The sequence below is a fragment of the Caretta caretta genome, chromosome 5 (assembly GCF_965140235.1).
Source record: "Caretta caretta isolate rCarCar2 chromosome 5, rCarCar1.hap1, whole genome shotgun sequence".
Classification (NCBI taxonomy): domain Eukaryota; kingdom Metazoa; phylum Chordata; order Testudines; family Cheloniidae; genus Caretta; species Caretta caretta.
Genome location: NC_134210.1, coordinates 42239489 through 42263199, shown reverse-complemented (window position 1 = coordinate 42263199; position 23711 = coordinate 42239489). Strand labels below are relative to the sequence as shown.

At 42.2% G+C, this 23711-nt stretch overlaps 1 protein-coding gene across 4 annotated transcripts in view; it reads left to right on the top strand.

Annotated features, from left to right (window-relative positions):
- Positions 1–23711, top strand: part of ADAMTS6 (ADAM metallopeptidase with thrombospondin type 1 motif 6) — a 321368-nt gene that overhangs the window by 158944 nt on the left and 138713 nt on the right. For 3 of the 4 annotated variants that reach the window (XM_075128498.1, XM_048850900.2, XM_075128497.1), the window contains exon 11: positions 15314–15455. The exons of the other annotated variant lie outside the window; for it this stretch is intronic. In XM_075128498.1, coding sequence (XP_074984599.1) covers positions 15314–15455 — 142 coding nt within the window. The remainder of the gene's footprint in view (positions 1–15313; positions 15456–23711) is intronic. 4 annotated transcript variants of the gene reach the window in all.

Genomic DNA, 23711 nt, shown 5'->3' with positions numbered 1-23711 from the left:
GCAGACTTAACTGGATTAGTCCCTTTCACTAGCAAAGAAGAAGTAACAAACATCAGGAATCCCTTCAAACTTTAAACAGTCAGCCTGAGAAGCAGGGGTCTGAGTGCAGAGGACCAGAATGAGGGGAAGGCAGGAGAAACTCTTTGAGACCTGAGCCCAAGCAGCATCCTATCAATGGGTCCTGGACACAGAGATATTCAAGTGAGTTCAATGTGAGATCTTTTGGCAAATGCTTCATTCTATTGCCTTTGACACATTGACCAACCGACAAGGTGCTCAGGAGACCCTAACCTAAACCATCTCCTAAACATATAGGCCATCACCTTAGTCCTGAGAGATCAGAAGACCCCAAAAGTCTATTCCATCTATTTCACTGTCTCCATATCAATGGGGAAATTGTCATCCAGTCCGACTCTTAAAAAGAGTCATCACCTTCCTCAGGATCTTGAGTTTCAGGATGATATTATGATGGGTAGGATCACAGAAACCCCCTAGGGAACTGCCAACTGATGTGCCAAGATTACTTCTGCCCCTGCTTTCCCAGCCAGCTTGAGACTCCAGCATCCATCTTGTTGAGCCAGACGCGCCAGTCTGCTCCAACACAGACCCAAGGCCTGAATCATGTGCCCCAAAGCTGCAGGCTTAATTGAAAGCAACTTAAGAAGTGTTCCTGTCTAACACTCAGATGCCCAACTCCCAATCGGGTCCAAACCCCAAATAAATCTGTTTTACCCTGTGTAAAGCTTATACAGGGTAAACTCAAAAATTGTTCACTCTCTATAACACTGATAGAGAGATATGCACAGCTGTTTGCAGCCCCCCCCCTCGGTATTAATACATACTCTGGGTTAATTCATAAGTAAAAAGTGATTTTATTAAATACAGAAAGTAGAATTTAAGTGGTTCCAAGCAGTGATGAGCTGCCAAAATCTTAACAACCGGTTCCCTCCTCACCCCACAAGGGGGTCATGACCCGCCCCTGCCCCCCGGGACTCCTGCCCATCCAACCCCCTGCATTCCTTGATGCCCCCCCGGAACCCCTGTCCCATCCACCCCCCTCCCCTGTCCCCTGACTGCCCCCAGAACTGGGCAGGAGGGTCTTGTGGGCCACCATAGTGGTTGCCCACCCCATCCCGCCCCTAAGAGCCAGAGGGACCTGCCGGGGGGCGAGGTGGGGAGTCCCAGCGGTGCTTACCTGGGGCGGCTCCCAGGAAGCATCTGGCAGGTCCCTCTGGCTCCCAGGGGCAGGGTAGCATAGCTGGGGGGGAGCAGGGGGAGCAGCCGCTCCCCCCATTGATCACATCAAAAGTGGCGCCTTAGGCGCCGACTCCATGGGTGCTCCGGGGCTGGAGCACCCACGGGGAAAATTTGGTGGGTGCAGAGCACCCACCAGCAGCTTCCCGCCCTGCGCCTGGCCCCCGCTCACCTCCGCTCCACCTTCTCCCCTGAATGCGCCGCCCCACTCTGCTTCTCTGCCCCCTCCCCGGCTTCCCGTGAATCAGCTGTTCGCGCGGGAAGCCTGGGAGAGCTGAGAAGCAAGCGGCAGCTTCACGCTCAGGCCCAGGGAGGCGGAGTGGAGGTGAGCTGGGGTGGGGAGCGGTTCCCCTGCGGCCCTGCCCCTGGGTTACCTGCTGCGGTGCAGGTGGCCCTCCTCACGCCCCCCCCGGCCCAGTTCACCTCTGCCTCCCTGGGCCTGCGTGCGAAGCCACTGCTTGCTTCTCAGCCCTCCCCGGCATCCTGTGTGAACAGCTGATTCATGGGAAGCTGCGGGGGGGAGAAGCAGACTGGGGCAGAGCGTAACTCGGGGCGGAAGCTGAGTGGAGGTGAGCTGGGGCCGGGGGCGGGGAGGGGAGCTGCCGGTGGGTGCTCTGCACCCACCAAATTTTCCCTGTGGTTGCTCCAGCCCTGGAGCACCCACAGAGTCAGTGCCTAAGGCGCCACTTTTGGCCAGTTGTTAAATTTAGAAGCCCTTTTAGAACCAGTCGCAGGACAACCGGTTCTAAAAGGGCTTCTAAATTTAACAACCGGTTCCAGCGAACCAGTGTGATCCGGCTCCAGCTCACCACTGGTTCCAAGTAGTAACAGACAGAACAAAGTGAATTACCAAGCAAAAGAAAATAAAATATGCTAGTCTAAGTCGAGTACAGTAATAAAACTGAATACAGATAAAATCTCATCCTCAGAGATGTTTCTATAAGTTTCTTTCACAGACTGGATGCCTTCCTAGTCTGGGCACAATCCTTTCCCCTGGTACAGCCCTTGTTCCAGCTCAAGTGGTAGCTAGGGGATTTCTCATGATGGCCACCCCCTTTGTTCTGTTCCACCCCCTTATATATCTTTTGCATAAGGCAGGAATCCTTTGTCCCTCTGGGTTCCCACCCCTCCTTCTCAATGGAAAAGCACCAGGTTAAAGATGGATTCCAGTTCAGATGACATGATCACATGTCACTGTAAGACTTCATTACCCACTTGCCAGCCCACAGTATACAGGAAGACTTACAAGTAAAACAGAGCCATCTACAGGTAATTGTCCTGGTTAATGGGAGCCAGGTTAATTAAGATTCCAAACCACCATTAATGGCCCACACTTTGCATAATTACAATAGGACCTCAGAGTTGTATTTCATATTTCTAGTTTCAGATACAAGAGTGATACATTTATATAAATAGGATGATCACACTCAGTAGATTATAAGCTTTGTAATGATATCTTATGAGAGACCTTTTGCATGAAACATATTCCAGTAACATTATATTCACCCATTAGCATATTTTTATAAAATCATATAGAGCGCAACGTCACAGATGTCATTAAAGGCAGTTATTTAAGAAGTGAGCCCAGACAAACTCCTACACTTAATGAATCTCCAGAATGTGTACCCGTATGTGCTGCTCCTGCAGTCTCATTGGAAGATATATCTGCAATTTGCTGTCCTGGACCATCACCTTTAGTACCAAGTCCTCCCCGTAGCCCTCAGAAGAAAGGTCATATGCATCATCCCATATCTGGACAAATTGTGTCAGAAGCTTCATCCCAGTTGTGGTGGAGGAGTTCAGTGGTTACTGGAAAGTCATGGATTAATGATAAACAAGAAGTGTTCCGTCAATTCCACACAAGAGCCTTTGTACCTGGGAGCAACTTTCAACAGCATTTTATGTAGATTTTTCTTATGCAGGAAACAATAAACAAGATATATAGCCAAGTGAAGGACCACAGTGTGTTATTGCTTGGAGGCTCTTGAACTGGTGGCAGCAAACCTGGGAGAAGTGCTCTGGTGAAGGACCACAGTGTGTTATTGCTTGGAGGCTCTTGAACTGGTGGCAGCAAACCTGGGAGAAGTGCTCTGTGTATGCTATTACCTATAGTCTCTTCAGCACATCTTCCCCTTGCACTGAAGTGGAATAGGCAGATTCCCCTCAAACCTTTTAATATTGCACAGGTTGTCCAAATCTTTCTTGGGTGATGTCTAGCAGAGGAAAACTGCAAGAAGGATGTCCTCTGGACTTGCTAGCGAGAAGGAAATTTTGATCATGGATGCGTGAGGGTCCCATTTAGGAAAGACAGTAATTCATGTCAAGTGGTCAGTGGGCAAAAGGAAGGGGTCTATAAACACGCTGCAGGCCAAGGAGGTGAGGCTTGCTTTGTTGCACTTCCAAGAAAAGCTAAAAAATCTCAGCAATGAGAATTCAATTACACAATGCCATAATATGCATCAGTCACCAAGGAGGCACAAAAAGTCAGTGAATTTCCAGGGAACCAGACCTATTGATAACTTCGGCTGAAAATTTCTATCATTCTGTCATCAGTCCACACTGAGAAAAATAAATAACACAGGTTACTGCGTGAACAAATAGTTGACTCAAGGAAAATATGAACTAACCACCCCCACTCCAGGTCTTTGCCTGTCTATGTGAAAACTGGGACAGGCCTCAGATGGTTCTTATGGCATTCAGGAAAAGCAGAGAAGTCCCAAAATATTTCAGCAGGTACAAAGAAGCAGGAGCAAAACAAATGTCCTATTAACTCCCTAAACTGTCAATCTACTGCACCTTTCCCCCCTTCCTGTTCTGCTTAGTCATATAGAAGATTGCTAGATCAAGAGGAAGTTTTCACATTCATAGCCCCAGATTGGCTGAGAAACCTGTGATATTTGGACCTGGTGAACGTGTCTATGTTCTCCCCTCCCCCACTCTTCACACCTTCACTGGTTCCTGTTAATTCTGTGGTTTCTTCACAAAAAGTGATTTCTCCAATCAAGGAAGCCATCAGATTCAAAGCCACACTCTAGGATTTGGAGAACTTTATGTGGCAAAGTGAAGATGGTGCCATTCAAAGCCATGGTACCAGTCTTAAGTGAATTTCCTGCAACTGGTCTAGTCTTTGGCATGAGTGTCCGTTTCATTAGAATTTTAAGTTTCATTACAGTAACTATTGTGGATTTCAGAGGTTTAATGGACATGGTCTCAATAGGCTGCCAGCCCAATATTGTGGCCAGGTTTCTGCAGGCAGCAGATAAGGTAAGACTGATAGTTTATCCCCTGGTTTCTGAATGGAATTTGAAACTGGTGATGAATGGTTTTATGGTTCCTCCTTTTTGAACATTGGATAAGGATTTCCCAATAATTAATATTCTTAAGTACTATTCTTATTTTTAGTAACAGTATATGTTTAGCAATAGGAGAGCAAAGCCTTATCTTCAAGCAATAGTATATGATTTTTCACCAGAATAAGAACGTTGTTGGGTGCTCTGCTGTAATTCAAGACCAAGACTTGCTGGCCTTTCACCTGAACAGGGAATCCACCCTACCCACTTTCAGCCCCAACCCTAAGATTCGTAAAGAGGAAAGACTGCCTTACTTGGATGTACTTGCTGCATCCGCAGGTTTGGCCGATCGCGGCTCCCAGTGGCCACGGTTCGCTGCTGTAGGCCAATGGGAGCTGCTGGAAGTGGCGCGGGCCGAGGGATGTACTGGCCGCCGCTTCCAGCAGCTCCCATTGGCCTGGAGCAGCGAACTGCGGACACTGGGAGCCGCAATTGGCTGAACCTGCGAACGCGGCAGGTAAACAAACTGGCCAGGCCCGCCAGGGGCTTTCCCTGCACAAGTGGCAGAACAAGTTTGGGAACCACTGCCATAGGGACTTACAGACTTTCTTTGAAAGGATGCCACAGTTTTGGCCAAAGTCTCAAAGATCTTTCATCCTATACCAGGATTTAAAGGTCAAGTGTCCTCCAAATCCACCATGTTTAGATGGATTAAGGAACTGACTAGAGAGATTTATGTTACATCAGAAAATGAAATACCAGCTCTTTAAAAGTCACAGTACCTATTTACTAGGCTCTCGATAGGCAGTCAGAAGGAAATTCTTTAATAGGGAGTTGCAAATTTTTCTCTTGGGTTTCTGCCCACATCTTTGGCAAACAGTACAGAAAAGATTTACAGTTGTGGCCTTTTCAGGAGGGTATTGCAGGCAAAAATAAGTGATAATCCCGTCTATACAAAAATTAACTGCTTTGGGATGTTTCAATATCTGGACTGGTATGGAACATCAAAGAGAGAAGGTGGAAATTTTCTTAGCTGCTAATTTTCTTTTTTGAGATCTTCTGTATCAGTCTGGGCCCCCGTCCTGCAAAATTTGAGTTTCTGTCTCATTGTTGAGAGTTTCAGTGCAGAGTCACAAACCAATACTCAGATTGCTACAGTTTAAGTTATTTGTTAGTGGTTATTGAATAGTGTTAGTCTAATTTTTTTCTTTGGAACTACTTTAGAAATATTCAACTGAAGGCTGATGTGGCTAGACCCTTATTATGGAGGGTATGACATCATCATAGTCTTAGTGTTCTGTCTCTACAGAACATCTCAAAGGAAGAATTAACAGGTAAGTAAAATTTCCCCTTCTTCCACATTAGTGGGTCTTAATAATGCCTTCTGTTGGACCTTTATTCATTATGGTCCGAGCCTGCAAGGTGCTAGGTGCCTCCTGTGCCTTGCCAAGTGTTCTCAACTACCTTCGAAGCCAATATGCTTAAGAGGCTCTCAACCTAGTAGATTCAAGTCCCTGATTTCTGACTTTGCCATAATACGTGGATATGAGATTTGGAGAAGTCACTCTCTTACTTAAAAAGAAAAGAAGTACTTGTGACACTTTAGAGACTAACAAATTTATTTGAGCATAAGCTTTCGTGAGCTACAGCTCACTTCATCGGATGCATTCTGTGGAAAATACAGTGGGGAGATTTTTATATACACAGAGAACATGAAACAATGGGTGTTACCATACATACGCATCCGATGAAGTGAGCTGTAGCTCACGAAAGCTTATGCTCAAATAAATTTGTTAGTCTCTAAGGTGCCACAAGTCCTCCTTTTCTTTTTGCAGATACAGACTAACATGGCTGCTACTCTGAAATCTTTCTTACTTAAGTAGCTCATTGTTGCTGTTTCCAATCCACCCTATTGTTCTACATTTTGGATAATAATTTGTCTTTTGTTTAATTTAAGAACTTCTTTCTAATGCAAATATAGCCATTTTTTTTTATCCAACAGATATCTTGGTAGTTAAACTCCCCCAACTCCCAGTGTTTTTAGATTTCTTAAACTCTGTGATTCGGTAGGTGATTTCCTTAGAATCCATTCCAGTTTAAATAATAAAGAACCAATTTCTGTAATAATAGACTTATTACCTATTTTCTAATGTTGACTTTACAGGTAGTATGCTCTGTCTACCTGTTAGTCTATTATTAATTAAGAAAATAAATGGTATGATGGCTCTGTGATGACTTTGGGTTACCTTGCAAGATGTTGGAGGGCAGCTGAAAGTGAATTAGGCCTGTTTGTATGCATTTTTAATTGTCTGAGAATATTGAGTAAAATAAAAGTATGTTCAACAATTTCTGGGGTTTCATGAATCATTCAAAGCTTCATTTCAATTGAGTTCCATTCCAAGTGTAAGGTACACTTCTTTAGCCTGGCCTTCATTAACAAACACACACAGCACAGCTGACACACACGTACACACACACACAATAACAACCGTCACAATGAAGGCAGTAGAAGATCATGAATAGAATAGAATATTACTGCTGAAATGCCTCAGATGCTGGAGATCTATATCAGAATACCTGTCAGTCCCAAATTAAATACAGATCAAGGACTGGAAATTAAGTCATCTGAGGTTCATGGTTTGGTATGTAGAATACTGGCCCTATGCCAAAAAGCACTCTTATCTGAGGAACTAGTGACAGACTTAAGGTCTGATGTCTTATGAACCACCAGGGCTGGAAAAGAATGATGTATTTCATAACAAAATGGGAACCCTGGAAATACAAGCCATCAGACCTTAAAATCACATCTTTCTAATTACCATCTTGCCTTCTTTCCTTCTTTTTTTGCTTCAATTCCAAGCTGTTTATAGTTGGTGCCATTTAAAAGTCCTTGGGGTCACAAATCAATTATTTATACCATCTCAGAGCAACTACAAATCCTAACTTTTGAACAGAATATAGCAATAATTTCCCAGCATTACCAGGTTTTAAGAGATTAACCATTATAATTATAGCAGAACTCAAGTAAAGGAAAAAACACAAGATTGTAATTAGAATAGGATGATTTTAAAGCATGAGTCACCTAATATATTTTTTAATATTTTCTTGTGTTGTTGAATGTTTACTTTATAAAACTTCTCAACAGTCCCACAACATTTAAATAAAAATTAATCAAATCCTGAATTGGCCAGTGCCCACTAATTTTAAATTTTGTGGACTACTGAAAATTTTTATAAAGTTAATATTTAGCAACAGTTTGATCCCATACTTTCTAGTCTAATATCTCACAATCTTTCCGGGCCACAAATACTTCAGTGGACCAGTACTAATGCTTTTGGGAACAGTAAACTTTTCCTAATATTGCTCCTGAACCAAACATCAAAGAAAAAAAAAGTTTACTGCATCGTGACCCTTTATAGACAACATAGTAGCTGAAAACATTGGGGAAAATAGCAAATTATTTATGAATTCTATTTAAGGAAAGCAAAATTGAGCATTACTACAGAACCACTGAAAATCAAAGGGAGGGACTTTGACATGAGACATGATCAAATGTAGGCCAGGTAATCTACTATAATGTCAGTCCTAGGTAAAAGTCTAAAAAAAATAAATAGAAGTTGGAGAGTGAGAGTATGGGTTAAGGCACACATTTAGCAACTGGAACAAACATGGTTTTACTTCCTCCCCCTAAAAAAATCTTAACAGACCGACCTATTTTTTTTCTTGTGCAGAAGTCTAGATTATGTACAGAGAGAATGACTATAATGCTTTTTGTCTTAGACTTTAAATATGGTTGTACTCTGAAAAGTGTCTGTACAAATGGCTTCTTCTTACTCAGTCTCTGTGTATATTCAGAGTCCTAACTGCTTACCTTGGTGACCAAAGTAAGTTTTTGCTACCCATTTTCTCTTGTTAGCACTGCCGAGCCAATAAAGATCAACTAGAATGCAGGTTTATAAACTGGACAACAAATCAGCTCAATGGAATTCAATGGAAAAAATGAAAGTGTGTCACAGTTGGGAGAAAGCATTTAGGACCCAATCCTGCACACCCTAACTCCTGTGAGTAGTCCTTATTCATGTTAATACTATAGTCCCATTCAAAATAAATGGGAGTAATCACTCTAAGGACTGCTGTCATGGGTGAGGGTTTTTAGAATCAGATCCATAGTGGAACTGAAATATGATCATTGTTTTTCAATTTGTTTGTCAGTGACCTAGAGCTGGGCTGTGCCTGTGGCATTGCAGAATTTATTGATGACATGAGAATGTTATATCCAAAATGAAATGGATAATCTTCAAAACTACTGTATTTATACTAGAGATGGTCCTAATTCATATCTAGATCTAAACTTCCCCAAAGCTCCAGGAGAATTTGATTCAGTGATCCAATTAAAGCCCATCTTGAATTTAAACATACTGGACCAAATCCTGCAGACCATACTTAGTCCCTGATTCTGCAAATATTTATGCAAGTGTTTAACTTTATGCATGAGTAATCCCATTAGACTAGTCACGAGGGTAAAGGTAATCAAATGTATGAATATATGTAAGGATGTGTGTTAGGGCTGGACTACACTGAAAAGTTATATCGGCAGTTACTTCTCTCAAGGATGTGACAAATCCACACCCCCTGAGAGATGTAGGTAAGTCAACCTAACCCCCAGTGTAGACAGCACTAAGTTGATGGAAGAATTCTTTGGTCAACCTAGCTAGTGCCTCATGGGGAGGTGGATTACCTACGATGATGGGAGAACCCCTCCCGTCACTCTAGTAAGGCCTGGTCTACACTGGGGGGGGGGCACGAGCTAAGTCGGTCTAAGTTATGCAACTTCAGCTATAAAAGTAGCGTAGCTGAAGTCGACGTACTTAGAGCTACTTACCGCAGTGTCTTCACTGAGGTAGGTCAACTGCTGACGCTTCCCCGTCGACTCCGCCTACGCTTCTCATGCCAGTGGAGTACTGGAGTTGACAGGAGAGCGCTCGGCAGTTGATTTATCATGTCTTCACTAGACTCGATAAATCGACCCCTGCTGGATCGATCTCTCTGGAGGTAAGTGTAGACGTGCCCTTTGTGTCTACACGGAAGCATTACAGTGGTGCAGCTGCAGTGCTGCTGCTGTGCTGCTGTAGTGTTTTAAGGGTAGATATAGCCTTAGTCTTTACTAAGCCTTACTCAGGTAATGTACGGACTGAAAAAGGACAGAGTAAGGATTCAGGATTGATCCCATATTTTTATATATGTGTATATAAATGTGTTATTTATATATGTTATTGATATATGTAAACTTGATATAAAAGATACACAGTTGATACAAGATACAATAATTTATCAATATGTTAATAAGAAAATATTTAATAGACTCAACTAAAAGAGATTATTCACGTTTACATTTTACAACAGATACATATATGTATATTATCAATATACTGTAAAAATATGACTGAATATATCTATAGATGCAGTGATTTCCACATAGTTAAGTATTATAAAAATGTGCCCATTTTGTAAAGTTTTTAAAACCTATTTTCAATGTTAATATGCTGTTTGGTCTGAGAGCAGACTTTCCTCCAGCACTGAATGCTGATATGTAGGTGCCATTGGGTGTATGTACCCCAAGCTACCCCAGCGACTAAAGGGTTAAAGTAGACACTGCCAGCCACTGCTGATAGGAAGTCCCCACAGCTGGGAGGATAAAAGGGCTGGGAAGCAGAAAGGTGGGGCAGCCACCTAAACAGAGTTAGCAGGCTGGAGGAAGGAGCTTCTGTCTGCAAGCTACCAGAAAGCTGCTCAAATACAATGCCCCAGGAAGGGAATGATCTGACCAGAAGACGAGAGAGATTACAGAGACCCAAGGGGAAGGTAGGCAAGATTGGTAGGCAACTGGCAAGATTGACAACCCTCTGACTCTGTTTACTTAATTTGAGGGCCCTGAGCTGGAACCCAGTGGAGTGGGTGGGCCTGGGTTCCCCTACCAACTCCTGAAGGACGGGACAGCGGAGGAAGCTCCTCAGACTCTGGAGCACTAAGAATGAACTGACTCTCCTGTTGGGCTACATGAGCACCAGGGGCCGTGCCACATTTGGCCAGAGGGAGGAGCTGTCGAGTTGACATGCCATCTCACAGTTGGGTTTTAGGTATGCTGCTGAGATTTCTGGGGATTAGTATTGTCATGTGAGTACTAAAGGGGGCTAGTATGTGCTGCATCTGGTTTTTAGCATTTTATCCCAAACAGACCCATACTACAATGGCATCCGCAGGGCTGCAGTGGTTTTTACTATTGCAGAAACAAAGCCATAGCGATGAATACATTTTAAAGTAGGGCTTCCCATGTGCCATTAAATTGATCAAAGCTATAATAGCTTTTTGCTGTGATGGTAAACTTGAGAGCTTAAGCCTGTGAACGGGGGTGGCCAACCTGAGCGTGAGAAGGAGCCAGAATTTACCAGTGTACATTGCCAAAGAGCCACAGTAATATGTCAGCAGCCCCCCATTAGCTCTCCCGTCGCTCCCAGCACCTCCCGCCTACCGGCAGCCCTTCCGATCAGTGCCTCCCCCTCCATCCCCGCACCTCCCAATCAGCTGTTTCATGGTGTGCAGGAAGCTCTGAGGGCGAGGCGCGAGGGCATAGCAGGCTTAGGGGAGGGGCAGGAAGGGATGGAGTGGGGGCAGGGCCTGTGGCAGAGCCAGGGGTTGAGCAGTGAGCACCCCCCGGCATGTTGGAAAGTTGGCACCTGTAGCTCCAGCCCCGGAGTCGGTGCCTATATAAGGAGCCACATATTCACTTTTGAAGAGCCGCATGTGGCTCCAGAGCCACAGGTTGGACATCCCTGCCTGTGAAGTTCAGAGATGAGGATGCTACAATATCGTTTGTAGTGTATATTAAATCTAATCAGAATTAGGAATTTATAGACTCTCCTGAAATATTAAAATTAAAAACTATGTTTAGGTTAAAAATATGCCACAGAGTGCCTTACTCTGATCTCATCCCAATTTTACACTGGTGTAGCTACATTAATTTCATCAGAGATACTCTTGTCTTACATACTTATGGGCTGTTTAATTGTGGTATAGATGTTTGCGCCTGTAGCCTGAGCCCTGTGAGCCCGAATCAGCTGACACAGGCCAGCCACAAATGTTTAATTGCAGTATAGACATAGTCATACAGTGCAATCAGACTCAGGCTCAGAAAATCTCCCAGATATACACTTATGGAATCCACCTAACATTAAGAAAAGGGATGTTGATGGAACACTTGTAGCATCTAGGTGTATACATAAATTGTATAAAGAAAAGAAGTACTTGTGGCACCTTAGAGACTAACAAATTTATTTGAGCATAAGCTTCTGTGACCCTCAGCTCACTTCATCGGATGCATCCGATGAAGTGAGCTGTAACTCACGAAAGCTTATGCTCAAATAAATTTGTTAGTCTGTAAGGTGCCACAAGTACTCCTTTTCTTTTTGCTGATGCAGACTAACACGGCTGCTACTCTGAAACCTGTCATAAATTGTATAGTGATTCTGGATCACATTCTCAGGTTAAAAATTTTCACCATATTTGTGGTACAGAAATAATTCTTCCCCTTCCCCTTTCACAAACACTGTGAAGGGTACTGTGGAAGTTTTTTTCAGCTTTATCTGGGGTACCTAAATGGGATAACTGGTTAAAAACAGATAGCACAGGATATATCCCACACAATAAATTTACTGCAATTTCAGGGTTGTGGGAATTGGGGCATCTTTGTCCTTCGCATTGGCCTTGTCAGTTTCTTCATCCTCATCTATGTTTCTGTGGTTTGGTTTGGATTTTAATCATTGGCCCAAATCACTCCTACTACTTTTGTGCCTGGAGAGGGGATCTCCATGCAGAAGTGTGGCCAGGTTCCTCCATAACATTCCCTCAGAACCTGTTTGACCTCTCTGTTGTCTGGCATCTGCGCTGGAGGGGGTAATAGAGATAGAGATGGTCAGGGTGGAGGATCAAGAGGGAGACATATAGCTCTCTTGGCCCCATGGAAATTTTCTGGAAAATTTGAATACAACCTCAATCTGTATTAATTTATGCTTTTGCATAGCCTCCCCAGGACCTTCAGCGGTCAGAGGGGAGTCCCTGGTAGCATGGTTCTATTTTTCATAGCTCATGGCAATCCTGTTCCAAATTTTCTTAATTTATAAAATACAGAGTATCAGGTTTCTATACTAAGTTTATAAAATGCGTCAATCATCCAAGTACTTTGAAAGAAATAACAGTTCTGGAGCAGAATGAAAGAGAGAAACCAAAATTATTCAGTCTTGGTAATGGTGATGTAATCTAGCCCCTTTAAGTGAATGACTGCTTTCTAATCATTCTCTTGGCTTTCTATTTCTATATCTATTTTGACTTCATTATAATGAGGCTGCTGTCATTAGAGAAGAGGAGGCAAGCTTCTGAATATTCTTGAGGGACTTAAACTTAGATGATTTGAAATTAACCTGAAAGATCTATAATTCTCCTTGCAATTAAGGATTTTTTGGAGGAGGGGTGCATGGAGGATGGTGGAGAAAAGTAGTTTTATAGATTAAGGCCTGATCCTGTAAACTAATTTGAGTAGGTAGACCCTTATGCACACACAGAGCTCCATTGAAGTCAATAGGGCTTTGCAGGGGTCTGACCATGCACATCAGCTTGCAGCATCAGGACTTAAAGATCAAGTGCTGCACCACTGAAATCCGTGGAAATTTCCTCATTGTATGCAATAGTAGCTAGAGCAGATGCTAGATGCTCAATTCATCACTGCTTACTTAAGCAAAATTCCCATTTGAAGTTTATCTGAACAAGGAGTGCAGAATCAGGCGGTAGGTGATACTTCTGCCTATTTAAAATACTGGTCTGTGTTCTTTCCATACCCAAAATGATCAGTGCAAACAATAAAACATTTGGGTGCATAGGAAATGTAAGATCAGGCTCATCAACAGCTGCTGTGTTAAAAAAAGAAAAGAAAAATTTACACTAACAACTGGGCTAAAGAAGAAAGGACTCTGGTTATTATCTCTGAATCCTTTGCATTTGGTGTTTTGAAGATGTATTGGGGGAAATGTTTTGAGCCCTGATCCTGCAAACGTTTGTGCATGTTAATAACTTTACACTTGTGAGTAGATCCATTTAATTCATTGGTATTACTAACTGCATAAAGTTACTCGTGTGTTTACATGATCGATGCCTTCATTGATACTTACCTTTTTTAATTATCAATGTTTTTTCCTTCAGTAGTTTTGTTGAAATATTTAGAAAATACGAATTAATTAGGGTTAAAAATTGAGAAAATACAATGCATAATTAAAGGGTGTTTTTCCTCTTATTTATCTCCAAATAAAAAGTAATGAAAATTTGAAATGTGCAAAATAATAGTTGTAGAACATTCACTTGTGAAATTATTTTCCTTTGGCAAGGTGTATGGAAAAAATCTAGTGGGTGAAAACCCAAAACAAAACAAAGGTGTTGGCAAAATTTACAGGAATGTTAGAAATTTTTAATAAATGTTGGCATAGGGATTCTTTAAAAATTCTAACATATTCACATGTGAAATTAAAGTAAAAAGCAGATTTCCTATTTTTATGCACACTAACTGAACAATCATATTTAGCGAAATATAAAGCTTTCTAACAAAGGAACTCTGTCTGACTTTTGGCTTTCTCTATGTTATTTGTTCCACTTCATTAAAATATTATTTTTGAACATGGGCATACTTTGCAAAAACCCAACAATGATTATAAAGAAGAAAACATTAACTTTTTCAAGAATGATGACCCTCGCTGAAATGTGAAATTTGTCAGACTAAACACTACTAATGCATTAGAACAGAGACCTTTGGCTCCAGGTATTTCGTCATTCACCCCACCTTTTATTGGCATATTTAAAGATCATAGGCAATTTTTATCACAGTATCTATTTCTTTGCCCAGATGGAAGAATATAGATTAAGGACCCAATCTTGCAAACACTTAAGCATATCTTTATACACTTGGGGCTTTTCTATACTTGAACTGATACAGCAGCACAGCTGTAGCACTTCAGTGTAGACACTATCTGTGCCGATGGGAGGAGTTCTCCTGTTGGCATAGGTAATCCATATCCCTAAGAAGTGGTAGCTAGGTTGATGGAGGAATTCTTCTGTTGACATCGCTGTCTACACTGGAGTTAGGTCAATTTAACTATGTTGCTCAGGAATGTGGATTTTTCACACCCTATAGTGATGTAACTGGGGCAACTTAACTTTTTAATGTATATTGAATATTCCCACAAAAGACAGAGGAGTTCTCACATGCATAAGGTTGCACAAGTGCTTCACTGTTTGTAGGATTAGTGCCTAGTCCTGAAGGGTTACACAACATTTCTTTTATTGGTTTCATTTTTTGTTTTTAATTCTACAACTAGAGGTGGTTATGTTTCCAAAGAGAACAAATAGGCTTAGAACAGAAATGAAAATCAGTCTTGTGTGGCTCAGAAATTATTTAAAATTTTTTAAAGATAACATTAAATCCATTTAATTGTCTAAAATGAGTATTTTTGTTAATTAATATTAACTCATGAGAAATTATTCTGATCTCTTAATTCCCTCCTAATTATAATTTTTCACCATGGGTGTACCATTTCACTGTTTGTTTATTTGCAACCTTATCTGTTTCACACACCCAATGCTGTTAAAACTAAGAACTAAATACATGATATCATAACTGTGATTAACAGTCAATAGAGTTCCTAATTCCTTTGGTCCTTTATGTTGAACAGTTCAGGCCGTGGTACTTGCCTTGATAATGAGCCTCCCAAGCGTGACTTTCTTTATCCTGCTGTGGCCCCAGGTCAGGTGTATGATGCTGATGAACAGTGTCGCTTCCAGTATGGAGCAACATCCCGCCAATGTAAATATGGGGTAAGAAGTCTTAATCCTTATGCTGAGTGTTCTGCTTAGTCATTTGTATATATTCCTTCATGACAAAAAATTTAGTTAGATGCAATACTGAGTTACAGTTTTCCTATAGTAATCCATGCAATACCGCCTGCGTAAATAAAGAGCAAGAGGTTTTAATCCTTATGCTGCATCTTTTGCTTGAGTCATTTGTGTATACTGTGTTCCCAAATGTTTGGGTAATAATGAATGTATGCAGTGTTGTGGTAGCTGTGTCAGTCCCAGGATATTAGAGAGACAAGGTGGGTGAGGTTTTATCTTTTATTGGACCAACTTCTGTTGGTGAGAAAGACAAGCTTTCGAGCTTACACAGAACCTGACCTGAAGAAGAGCTCTGTGTAAGCTCAAAGGCTTGTCTCTGTGGGTATTAATGAGTTGGATAAGTGTCCTTTAAGTAAGGCAGGCCGAATTAGGCTCATTAGGCTCAGTCCTGCTTCCTTTGAAGTCAGTTTAAAAACTCCCATTGACTTCCAGGGGAGCAGAATCAGGCCCACAATGTATCAAATCTTGAAATATGAAGTTTGTGGTGCTGGCTTTCATTTTTTAATTTAAAGCTACATTTTGCGGTCATTTTCTACTTGTTTTTTTTTTTTTTTTTTTTTTTGGCCAGGTCTATCTGTTTCAATTCATATTTGCTGGCATTGAGGTTGTTTCACACACTGCTCAAATCTCCTACTAAAAAAAGATAAATGGGCAGGAACACAGAGTAATGAGAAACTAAATAGCCAAAAAGGATACTAAAATAGCTGCTGATAAGAATGGCAGAGTGAAAGATTTATTCTCCCCTACCAAATTTCAATTGAATTTCCAGTAGGGATAGCAATAGCTATTTGCACACTACTATTTTAAACAGTTTATGCAATGTATTTTAAAATATTGTTTTAAAGAAAATCTTGCAGCCCAAGATTACATCTGTTACAATGATGCTTTCATCAATGATAGTCATCAAATAGATTCAGTAGGTGAAGATTAAATCTGAATAAAGCTAAAAAAGTTCATTTTGTAGTTTACAATAGTACTGTTTTAAATGAATCATTTATAATATATGAAAGAAAATTAAAATATTTAGATCATTCAAATAAACAGTGTAATCATTGCACTTGCAGTAATCACTTCTAATAGAGCTAAAATACAGAGGGAGTTTGTTTTTAATAACCTTTGGGTGATAAATCAGTATCATTCTGGGGATGGGTTTTAGGCTGATCATATAGGGCAATGGATTTAATAATTTTATCTTGCTGGGGGGTCTCCCATTCTTGATCCCCCACCAAAGCAATTTTGGCCTTTATTGTTTCTTTTTAAGTTCTTACTCCTTACCCCTTCTGGTTTCAGGGCCATGTTTTCTCTCAGTACATCTAGGGCACACTCTCCTTTTTTCTTCTCTCAAATTCCCATCACACTCTCTCTCTACTTTCAGAATAAGAAAATTTTCAGGCATTTAAACCATTTTCGGGACCATGCCCTTTTGAAGTATACTGCATTTTAAATCAAACTGGAAAGTTAATTTTGTGCAAAAACTGGCCAATGCACATGTATATTAACTTTTTCATAGTCTCTTTGCTAACCTATGTTATCATTGTTGTTGATTATCATGCTGTGTGGTAGTATTCTGTTCTTAAACCAATATCTTTCCCTTAAATATGAAAAGAAATAGACATAAGGAAGATTTATGTAATCTTGGGTTTATGATTCCTGCTTTCTTTTCTTAATTTTTTTCTTTGTGTATTATGTTAAGAAAGACTCCTGTGTAGCTACGAAACAGGCTGAAAACCTAGAAGAATTAAGACACTATTTAAAACAAACCAGTAATCTTAGTGTGACATCACCAATGCTGTGAACTGATGTGATGTAATGTACCACATCAGTGAGTCAAGCAACAATTCTAAAAAAGTGTCTCAAGGAAAATAAATCATTTTTTAAGAGGATCTAAATACAGGATTCAGAATTGTATATATTTATACAACAGATTGTTTTGAAAGTCCTAGTACATCCTATCTGGGAAATAATGTACATTTAAAACATTATCCAGAATAACCATAATGTATCTGAAAATGCAATTATTATCATGTAAATGATACACATTTCAAGTGATGACTTTGAGGAAAGAGGAATGTCTTCTCTGGGAGTTTGATAACAGTTTGGGAGTATTCACGTGAAAAAGGGCTACTCACATGAGCAAGGGTTTGCAGGACTGAATTCTGGATCTAAATACTAGGAAGAGCTAGGCTGAATATTTATTTATATATTTTCATTTAAAAACAAGCACATAAACAATGCTTCGGGTGCCCTGCTTAATTTAATTTTCACAGTAAATCATTGTAATAGCTTGGTCATCTCAGTTCAATAAAATAATATACAAATATGCACTAGTAGACATAATAAAATAAAAGCTCATTCACAGTAGACATAATATAATCCTTCCAACAGTCAGTCCTCTCCCTGTCAAAATGCTTGTGGGAAAAGACGGGCATTATAGTGTGTCCATTAGGTTAACAAATTTGGACCTTGGTGGCCAAGAAAGGAATGAATTCTGAAGTAAAGAAAACTTTACAGAGCTCTAACAGCAGATCCCTTTCTCTAGCTTGACTGACTCCACTGATCTCAGCTATGGCTATATGGTATGGGAAGAGAGACTGTCAACCTCTCAAACAGAACTGCTTGGGAATTTTGTAGTGAAATGGTTTTTCATTAGAAAATACCAGTATGTCGAAACCAAAACTTTTCACAAGAATGTACCAGTCTTGACAAAGCTTTCATCAGGAAATGTTTCTCAGAACCAGGATGGAATTTCTGGTCAAAATGAGAGAGAGATTCCCGCACCCCAGAATAGTCCACAGGTTAGGTTGCTCACTGGGGATGTGACAGACCTAGGGCTAAAACTTCAGTCTTCAGGTGAGTGTCCTGTTCACCAAGCTATTGTAGGGTGGGTCTTTTTCAAGTTGTCCTGTTGTAGCTGTTCCACTTCATATAATTAATTAATTGGTCCAGTGAGAGTGACTCTATAGCTTAGTGGTTCAGGCACTTAGTTAGGTTATGGGAGACTCAGGCTTGTGTCCCTGCTCTGCTGTTTTCCTGCATCCCAAGACAGAGCCCTAACCACTGAGCTACTGAGTCAGTCTCTCTCACTGTCTCCTGTTGGAACTGTTCCACTTTGTATAAATAATTAAATATTCATGGGATCAGAGAGAGCGAGACACACTGACTCTATAGCCAATGGTTAGGGCACTCACTTAGGATGTTTGAGATTGACGTTCAAATCCCTGCTCCAATGACTATTTAACTATTTATTCTCAGTGGAACAGTTCCAATAGAAGAGCTTGTGGGAGACATACCCTGGAGAAGCCAACACCCTAGTAGATAGGGTGCTGATGTTCAAGTCCCTGGCCCAAATCAGGTAGAGCAAGGACTTGAACCTGGATCTCCCATAAGTGAGGTCAGTGCTCCAACCACTGGTCTTTTGGGTGTTCCAGGGCAGGAAACTTTAGTTTTTTTGAAAAACTTCAAAATTTCCCAAGTTGCAATGGGAAAATTTTATGCTTTGTAGGTAAGGCCCTACTTAAATTGTGGAATGACTGTCCAAAAACTGCTGAATTGTGGACAAGCCATGGAAAATCACAGAAAAGTAATGGACCTTATTATTTGCAGTAATAAGATCTATTATTACTTTTTTTGCAATTTTCCACTGTTGTCTGCCTGGGGCTGAGAGCAGGGGCTCCTACTGTCAGCCACCCAGGCCTCCCACTGTCAAATTTGTGGTGGAAGACTAATATTGCGGGATCTGCAATTTCCGCAATATTGCAAATTAAGTAGGAAGTTATTTATAGGTGTAATCTATCCTGGACATGTATTGACAGACACTGCAGTATTAAAGCCTGTGGGAAAGATTCTGCTATCATTTACACCTATACAAATTCCATTGTCTTAAAAGCTAAAAAAAAATGTCTTCAATAGATCTGCATAAATGAAAGCAGAATTTGTTTATTGTTAATTAAATGTACCTGTCCCACTTGGGGTTGTGACCTCCTCAGCAGTCAAAATCTCAGATAGTACTACAGCCCAGATCTCATCCTCCAGTAAAGATGCTCACAGTCAGAAATGAGTCAGAAAGGGAAGAAAACTTCAAGATTCCCCTTAAAAACTTCCCTGTCATATCTAGGTAGACAGCCATTAGGGACTATTTAGATTTATTTAAGGCCCTACTTAATTTGTGATATTGCAGAAATTGCAGATCCCACAATATTAGGCTTCCACTGTAATTTTGATAGCGGGAGCCCCTGCTATGTGCTGTGCTGACAGTGTGAACCCTGGCCGCTCTGGGGCTGAAAGCAGGAGCCCCCACTCTCAGTCCCAGGTGGCCGACAGTGGGAGCCGCCGCTCTCAGCCGCGGGTAGCTGACAACGGAAAATCATGGAAAAGTAATAATGGAAATTTTTACCACAAATAATAAGGTCCATTATTATTTTTCTGCAATTTTCTGAGGCTTGTCCTCATGGGCAGCGGGTATAATAGGCCAGGGAGGCTGCCTCTGCCACCGGATGCCTGGTTGCAGAGTTTGGCGGGGGAAGTTTTGCTTTATTATGCCCCATGCAGGTCCCGGAGCAGCTGAGGAGGTGGTATGTGCTATTCAGCTTCCTGGGTTAATCAGTAATCTCCCTGGACTCTGGAGAGATTACTGATGACCCAGGAGGCTGAGTAGCAGTTCTATTTTATATATTTAGGCTGGGATTTTCAAAGGGGCTTAAGGGAATTAAGGGCCCAACTCCCACTGATTTTTGATCAGTGTTGGGCATCTAACTTTCCTTTGTGCCTTTGAATATTCTAGGCTTATACCTTCCTTATTATTTAGAAAAAAAATTGACTGAAAACCATCTAGTTGTATTCATAGTTAGCCTTTATAAGTGACTTCTATCACTGTTTCCCTCCCCATTCTCTCTATGTGCTTATTACATTTACTTGTTACTTCTGGTCTCAAAGTAGTTCCTAATCCTGCAAACACTTATGCACATTCTTAACTTTAAACACCTGAGGAGTCCCATTTATGACTCACGCTTAATTTAAGTACATGCACAAGTATTTACCTCAGATTGTGGGTGCTTCAGTGTCACTATCTATCTATGTGTTTGTATGAAATGTAATACAAGGGGGCCTTGACTGTGATGAGGTCTCTGGCTAGTAGTGGTGGTGATTACACGCTTATGATTACTACTACTACTAAACAAAATATCCTCTCTCCTCAGTTGTCCTTCTTCCTACTGACAACACGGTTTCAGCAGGAGCCTGGCTGCCATTAGCTGGGTCTCCCTCTGGTTGTCTTGTAGTAGCTGCACCTAGAGTTTTTTTTTCTCCAAAAATATTCAGTATTGGTCTAACACTTCTCCCATTGAAACCAGTGGCAAAACTCCATAGAGTTAGTTCGAGAGCACTTTTGAAAACTCCACACAGGGAGATAATGCTACTTTGAGGAATATTAATTCCTTCTTAGATATCTGCTAGGATAATCTTGGTATCATAAGAGGACAATGACACATGATGTTGCCTACCTCCTGAGGCCCTTACACTCAAGAAGCCCTTTGGAGCTCCTCTCATGCTGATCTATAATGAAGACACATCCACAGGGTACCAGGGAATTACCAAAGGCAAATATGAGATCCCAGTGGAGTTACTCTAAATTTATACCTATGTAAACTGAGAGGAAGACTTGCCCCAATGTATGTAAAATGTGAATTTTCTGTGTAGATTACATTTTCAGAATTGTCTGGAATTTTAGCCTCATGACTTTCATTGGGCCAAATTCTGCCATAAGATACATGTGTACAGCTCTTCCTGATGTCAGTACATGCCTTAAAGGCACTGTCCCTTATTAAGTGCAGTGCAGAGGAGTTTTCTGGGGTATTTTGGCACTGTGGTTCCCTGGCATTCCTGTGGAACATGGATGCTGCTACACCTTTTAAGTTGATGCCGTGTGTATTCCTCTCTGTGATGGCCAGCCATGGCCCCAGACTTCCCCATTCTCTTTGAATGCTAGTGCCACTGGTGGTGCAAGATCTCTTTGTCTTTGAGCAAATGCAATGGGGACATTTGTCACTGGCCTCTGCATCAGGGCAAGAAAGAGGGGAAGGCTCCTTGCCTTGTCTCCCCAAACCCTTGAGCACCTGCACAATGACTGGTCAAAGTCTGGCTCTGGGTTAATTCAGGAAGGAATCTCAGCTTTGTCTTCGAATTTTCTTGTTTTATTTGTTTAAATAATACTTGAAATATACATGACTTTAACTATGGTTTTTGTGATTTAAAGTAATGCATAGCTTTATTACTGGTTTGCATCAAGTCATAGTACTGGGCCACAGATTCTTAGGGCAATGGCTATAACCTCAGACATTTTTATAGAGGTTAACACTTTATGCATATGGTTGACTTTGTTGTGGAGCATTTTATTATCTGTGAAGATGTTGATTGCTAATGTGGACTTATGGATAGTGCTTAGCCATTCTTTAGTACACTAATTGCCTCCTTTGCTGCTGTACCTTTAATGGAATACAGATACATAAGGGGCCAAACTTTGTTTCATGTGCCAATGCCTGCTTCTATTGGGGGAGCCATCTGTGCACATCTAAGAATAGAATACATCAAGTAACGTACTTTAGCAGAGACTGATATTTCTCTTGTTGGTCATGGTCTGATGTGTGTAATCAAGCTCTCCAGTCAAATTGTCAGCTACGATACCAGTAAACTCAAATGTCAGAGTTCTTATTTGCATTTTGTTTGTGCTATCTGAGTTAGGATTGCCAACTTTCTAATCGCACAAAACCAAACACCCTTGCCCTGCCTCCTGCCCCTTCTCAGAGGCCCCGCCCCCTGCTCTCTCCATTCCCCCTCCTCTGTCACTCGCTCTCCCCCTCCCTCATTCACTCGCTCTTTTTCACCAGGCTGAGGCAGGGGTTTGGGGTGCAGGAGTGGGTGAGGTCTCTGGCTGGGGGGTGCAGTCTCCAGGGTGGGGCCAGAAATGAAGGTTCAGAGTGTGGGAGGGGGCTCTGGGATGGGGCAGGGAGTTGGGGTGTGGGCTCTGGGGTGGGGCCAGGGATGAGGGTTTTGGGGTGCAGGAGGGGGCTCTGGGCTTGGGGGAAGCCAAGGGGTTTAGAGTGTGGCAGGGGGCTCCAGGATGAGTCAGGGAGTTGGGGTTTGGGAGGGGGTATGGGCTCTGGGCTGGGGGTGTGGGTTCCAGGCTGGGGCCAGAAATGAGGGGTTCAGGGTGCAGAAGGGGGCTCCAGCCTAGGGCAGGGGATTGGGGTGAAGGCTCCGGGAGGGTGTTTGGGTGCAGGAGGGGGTTCAGAGCTGGGGCAGGGGGTTGGGGTGCAGGAGGGGGTATGGAGAGTGGGCTTCTGGAGATGCTTACCTCGGGGGGCTCCCCAGAAGCGGCCGGTATGTCCCTCGACTCCTAGGCAGAGGTGCGGACAGGCGGTGGTGTGCGCCACCTCCACCTACAGGCGCCGCCCCAAGTTCGCAGCCAATAAGAGCTGCAGAGCTGGTGCACAGGGTGGGGACAGCACACAGAGTGCCCCTGGATGTCCCTTCACCTAGGAGCCAGAGGGACACGTCACTGCTTTCTGGAGCCATGCAGAGCCAGGTAGGGAGCCTGCCAACCCCGTCAACCGGACTTTTAATGGCTGCTGACCGGAGCCACCAGGGTCCCTTTTCGACCGGACATTCCGGTCGAAAACTGGACACCTGGCAACCTTAATCTGAGTGCAAATGAAGTTCAAGTCATGCAATCTGCAATAGGAAGCACTCACATTGCCTCAAAATGGGCAGCCTCAGCACACATTCTCACACCAGGGAGTGCTCCTCTACTTTTAACAGCCTACCTAAGATGGGCACACACACATCACATTGGCACTGGAGAACACTCATGTTTCCTACCAAATAGATTTCCCAGCAGTGGCTGGACTAGCTGTGCCTCTGCTGTTCTTGGGAAGCCTGTTATGAGGCAGTGGGAGTGCCCATGAACCTGATTGCCATCAATGGAAAGTTACTGGAAACTTTAATGCATCAATCAAGTGGCACTGATATTCATACCTTCACTGCTGCAGCCTCCCTGAGGACCCAAATCTCTGCCTTCTACCGCCCAGGTTTATACTTCCTTGAGTAGATTACAGTGCCAGGGAAAGTTAAGGACTATATGTGGCTTGTCTGAATTTTAGGAACAGAGCTTAAAGCCTCTTGCAG